Raw genomic sequence first — 6,000 nt, forward strand, 5'->3', positions numbered from 1 at the left:
CTTGCAGATTAACCTTTTCGGAATCCTGCACCAGCAATCCCAAGCCACTTTGTACCTCCGATTTCTCCTCATTTAGAAAATAGTCTACGCCTTTATTCCTACTACCAACTACATGTGTGATGGCGTAACTTGAAAGAGCAATATCAATTTGAATCTTAACAATAATTGATGTTTTCAAAATGACCACAACAATATTAAAAGGTGCATTGAAATAGTACTATTCTTGGAAGAGGTCATTTGAACGGCTGCTCTGGTTAGAATCAACTGTTCAAAACATCTTTGTAATGACTAAAACATGTAAAACTCAGCAGATTTGATTGTTGTCTGCTTGGAAACCTAGCAGAGTCACACCCTACTGCTTCAAAGTCACAGCAATAAGATATTAATGCAGTTATTGGTCAAGTCTTCACTCGCTTCTCTCAAACTCAAATTGAGTTGTCTTGCTTACTTTTCCATTTTTCCTGCAACCTCATAGGCTCTTCTTTTCATTCATCATTTTCCCCAACCCTTAACCTATGGAACCCCTTCTGCCTTTCCTGTTTTCAAGTATCTGGTTATAAAATCTTCCCTTGGTTGGCCAGATCCACATTCAACTTCAGAAAAAGCTCCAAGGAAAATGAACCCCCCCCCCCCCCCCCAACGACAGGAAGAAACTGAGATAAACCCACGGTAACAAACAGAATACAACAGAAAATTCTGAACATTAAACTTAATTGTGACAAGAAATTAATATATTGAATAGAACATCCTACTGGAGCATTACATTTAGTACTGCAGCCTGAGAAAATCAGAATTATGAAATAATACCTCAAGATGAACCTTATTGTTTACTATCTAGAAGTATAATCTTCAGCTTTTCATCTGTTACTCGGTGTAAATGTCCTTGGTAATGCAGCTAAAAAACCAACTTACAGATGATTTAACACAGAAAGCATTTTTTTTTCAAAGAGACACAAGGCACAAATGAATCCAAGCCAAAGATATTAGATGAAGCAGTCAGAAGCCTGATCCAAGTGCATGGCTTTCAAACAATAGCTATTGGAGATAGTTAGAAAGGGACTTGAAAAGGATAAAAGCTAAATAACGGAGGACTCAGCGGACAATAATATGACAAAGAGTATCCCAACCTCATTGGCAACAGTTCAGGGAAATGTTATTACTAAAATAGGAAACATTAACAGAGATAGCAATACAGCTTAAAAAGGGATCCACGTATGATAATCAGGACCAAAATCAATGACAGGAAGAAAAGGATAGAAAACGTAGGTGTGCCTGGTTGAATGTTGGTGGTGAAGGTAGGAAATTTAGCTCGCAGTAGTAATAGTAGCCGAATGAGACCATTTTAACCAGATTGAGATTAGTTTAATGTCATGTACACCTGGGGCAATCAAATTCCTTGTTCACATGAAGCTCGCAGAGTGAACAGTATATATACAATAGTGATAAATACAACAAATGCAAAACAGCAGAACGGCACAATATTGTTGTGAAAAAATATTAAAAGAACAATAATGCAGCAACTGAAGCTATAGTATTTGACACCTCCAGGAAGGGGGTGTGAAAGAGGATATCGGTTCAGGAATCTAATAGCAGTGGCGAAGAAGATGTTCTTAATTCTGGACGTCCAGGCTCTCAACTCCTATATCTTTTCCCAGAAGATAAAATACTATGGCCCATCCACAATTAGCAGTTGAGAAACAGAGGGTACAAATGGCTGAGTTGGGTATTGTTGGCAAACAAGTGGAAGATGACATGCCTGATGTCACCTACGTGCAGTGTATAGATAATAAAAAGCAAGTCACCATATATACAAATACTTTGAGCCATCTGACAATGTTTCAGAATAGAAGCCTAAAGTCAGAGATATGCTGTTGACAAATATATAAGAATGGAACCCAGGCTTATTCTGATTTTCTTCATTCTACTGGTAGCAGATGAACCTTGCCCTAAGCTTGGGAATTCCTTTCACAAACCACGGAATATTCCTCTTCTGAAGACCTTTGATACTACATCCTTCAGGCAATGTTAAGTTTCATCTACTGAAGCTCCTGCAAAACATCTTGTGGTGCCTTATCACCGAAGAGGCAGGGCACATTCGGAACAGGAGAAGCAAGGGCCATTTACCCTTGATATATATAATTCCACCAATCAACAAAATAATGACCGAACTGCTTATTCAATGTGTTCATGCATTATTCCCAGATCCCTCAATTCCTTGAACAAACTGCAATCTTGCTGACTGACCTTGCTTGCACTGTGCCCTTGCAACGTTCCAAAGATTGTTGTAATTTCAGTCCTAAATGTTCTACCCTTCAATCTAAAGCCTTGACTTTGGTTTTAGATTTTCCAACCAAGGGATACAATCCTCTTTGATTTTTGAATGTAGCAATGAGGTTATACCTCATTCTTATAATCTTTAGAGCACAAAACTGAAGCCCAATCAATTTCTCTCCTTATATGACAGACTTGCCAACCTAGCGAACCTTCCTGCCCACTCTCTATAAGTACATTCTTCTTTAGATGCAAATGTAAACATTGCAAGGTTATTCCCATATAAAGTTTTAAGAGCTGCAGCAGAACCTGTACACTTTCACTACAAAATGTCAATTGTTGTGGTCTGCCAGGTATCAAGAGATCAGTAAAGAACAAGGGATGGCACTGCAAATGGAAGGAATTTAACAAATACATGGGACTTCTATATGATATAAACGCACAACAAATCTTACATATGTAGCAAATGTTACTGAATGCCTTACTTTATGCAATTTGGTATTGCCATTATTGCCATGTGCATAATAGTGAAAAACCTTGATGGGGTGCTATGCTATCCAGTCAAATCATACTGTACATGAGTACAATCATCGAGTACACAGGTAGTGCACAGAGAAATATACTAAAGTGTAGATTATAATGTTGCAGTGTTATGTTTGATTACACAGATATAAACGCAAATCATATTTATAAGCTAGATAAGTGAAATTCTACTCAGCCTTCAAAAATATCAGTACGCCGGACTTGAGTCCAGAGAGACCGAGAGAAAATTTACTTAAACCAGTCTAATGATTGAAAGGGGGAGTAGACTTGATGGGCAGAATTGCCTAATTCTGCTCCTATAACATAAACTAATGCCTAATTTTTATAAGCAATCCAAGACCATCACAAGTAAAAATGTTTAATAAAAACCAATGTCCCAAAAAATAAAACTAGACATACATCAGAAACAGTAGTAATAATAGTCATAGCATGGAAAGTGGACCCACGGCCCAACTTACCCATGCCGACCAACACGCTCCATTTATGCTAGTCCGACCTCTCTATGTTTGGCCCCTATCCCTCTAAATCTTTCCAATCAACTTAACTGTCTTTTAAATGTTGTTATGGTACCTGCCTCAACTAACTCCTCTGGCAGTTTGTTCATATATTCACCATGTGCAAAACAATTGCCCCTCAGGTTCCTTATTTTTTTCCTCTTACCTACTGCGCTCCAAGGAATACAGTCCTCCTAGCCTGCCCAATCTCTCCCTATTGCTCAGCCCCCAGCAACATCCATGCAAATCTTATCATATCATATCATATATATACAGCCGGAAACAGGCCTTTTCGGCCCTCCAAGTCCGTGCCGCCCAGTGATCCCCGCACATTAACACTATCCTACACCCATTAGGGACAATTTTTACATTTTACCCAGCCAATTAACCTACATACCTGTACGTCTTTGGAGTGTGGGAGGAAACCGAAGATCTCGGAGAAAACCCACGCAGGTCACGGGGAGAACGTACAAACTCCTTACAGTGCAGCACCCGTAGTCAGGATCGAACCTGAGTCTCCGGCGCTGCATTCGCTGTAAAGTAGCAACTCTACCGCTGCGCTACCGTGCCGCCCTATCTCTGCACTCTTTCCATTTTAACGTCATTTTTTCTGTAACAGGGACACTGCAATACTCCATATGCTGCCTTAGCAATGTTTTGGCCACTGGTACATAACATCACCACTTCTATACTAAATACCCTGACTTGTGAAGGCGAATGTACCGAAAGCCTTCTTGACCACCATATTTACCTGTGATGTCGCTTTTAGGGAATGATGTACCAGCACACCTAGATCCCTCTGCTCTGCAACACTCCCATGGTGAATGAAGGTCCTGCCCTGGTTTGACCTTCCAAAATGCAACACCTCACACTTATCTGCATTAATCTCCTTTGACCATTCCTCAGCCCACTTGACCAACTGATCAAGTTCTTGGTGTTTATTCACAAAATGCTGGAGTAACTCAGCAGGTCAGACAGCATCTCAGGAGAGAAGGAATGGAAGACCTTATGGGCTCTCCCCACGGCCATGTAATTTTTGATAACCATTTTCGCTATCTACAATATTTCAATAATGAGATTTGTTTTAAAAATCGGGCAGGTGATCAAAAATGTGATTAAAAATGTTTTTTAATCACGCTGTCATAATTTAGTTCTTTAACACATCATATTCGATAAAAGCATAGAATCAACATTAAGAAAAAAGGCTGTTCTGTTTAGACAATAGGTGCAGGGGGAGGCCATTCGGCCCTTCGAGCCAGCACCGCCATTCAATGTGATCATGGCTGATCATTCTCAATCAGTACCCCGTTCCTGCCTTCTCCCCATACCCCCTGACTCCGCTATCCTTAAGAGCTCTATCTAGCTCTCTCTTGAATACATTCAGAGAATTGGCCTCCACTGCCTTCTGAGGTTTACTTGCATATGTATAATTTCGAATAAAATAATTTGGTGATAATCTAGCTCTCGTTCTCGGACTAGAAGAGCCAATAAATTCAAAAAAATTGTAGGAGGTTAATACAAAAACAAAAGAAATTAGCTTTCAAGTAACAGCAAGTGAGAGCGTTGTATGAGGCGCTAAAGAAGTAATCCATCAGCTCCGCGCCAAAACCCCCCCCCCCCCCCCCCCATGAGGACACGCTGACAGGAGGGAGAATTGGGAGCAGCCTTAGCCCGTAGACACAAAATGTTGGAGCGGGACTGGCAGCATTTCTGGAGGGAAGGAATGGGTGATGTTTCGGGGAAAGGGAGACTAGTGGTATGGAAAAGGCCGAGGGCCTACAACCGGGGGAGGTGAACAAGGCCGGGAGGAGATCGCAGAGCGGAACGAGGTTTGATCGGAGGACGGCGAGGAGGCCCCTGGCTGCCCTCCCCCTTCATCCACAAACCCAGTAGCCATCGGCACATCTCTCCCCATTCCCCACACACCGCCTCCCGCTCCTGCTGTCGACAGGCCGGGGGTTGGTCAGCGATCCCTTGACAAAGCAAGGGCCTTGAGATGAAGGCAAAGCCTTGCCAGACTGCCAGCACTAGGCCGCGGATCAGACACACACACACGTACAACTCCGCCGGCGCCACCGTCATTTTTGTTATCGATCCCTGCAAACCAGCCGCCGGTCTCCTCACCTGGTTCTTGGCGTACGGTTTGCTGATGATGTGGTGCCGCTTGTTTCTGATTTTACCGCCGCCGGCGCCTCCTGCTGCCGCCGCCGCCGCCATTTTGCGGCTCTCTTTTCCCGGCCGCTGCTGCTCGCGCCGCTCGCTGTCTATCGGGAGCAGCCGGGAGGTTGGGGGGGGGGGGAGGGGAGGGGTGGAGGAGGTGGGGGGGGAGGGGAGGGGGATTCCCGCGACACACGCTTCACCCCCTCGCGTCTGCGTCACACCGCTGGCTATCTCCAAGCAGTCGGGGAGGTGGAGGTGGGGGGGGTTCGTGCTTCACCCCCCCGCGTCCGCGTCACACCGCTCGTGCAGCTCTCCCTCTCTGGAGGGGGAGGGGCACAGTGGGGGGGAGGGGTGGGGAGTTGGTGGTCACGCCTTACGTCACACCATAACGCGCGCTTCACCCCCCCGGTGTGTTTGCGTCACACCGCCCTCTCGGAAGGTGTGTGGGGGGAGGGTGTTAATGCTCAACGTCACGCTCCGACCCGCCTTTTTGCTGCAACGCGCGCTTCACCCGCCCGCCTGCGCCGCTCTC

The 6,000-nt window shown here is 44.4% G+C and overlaps 1 protein-coding gene across 1 annotated transcript in view; it reads right to left on the reverse strand.

The window, feature by feature from the left end:
- nup153 (nucleoporin 153) overlaps nucleotides 1–5,778 on the reverse strand; it is a 59,042-nt gene extending 53,264 nt beyond the window's left edge. Inside the window, exon 1 of the mRNA XM_078414748.1 lies at nucleotides 5,433–5,778. Within this exon, the coding sequence (XP_078270874.1) occupies nucleotides 5,433–5,525 (93 nt within the window). The 5' untranslated portion in view covers nucleotides 5,526–5,778. The remainder of the gene's footprint in view (nucleotides 1–5,432) is intronic.
- Between the last annotated feature and the right edge of the window lie 222 nt (nucleotides 5,779–6,000).

The sequence above is a fragment of the Rhinoraja longicauda genome, chromosome 2 (genome assembly GCF_053455715.1).
Source record: "Rhinoraja longicauda isolate Sanriku21f chromosome 2, sRhiLon1.1, whole genome shotgun sequence".
Classification (NCBI taxonomy): domain Eukaryota; kingdom Metazoa; phylum Chordata; class Chondrichthyes; order Rajiformes; family Arhynchobatidae; genus Rhinoraja; species Rhinoraja longicauda.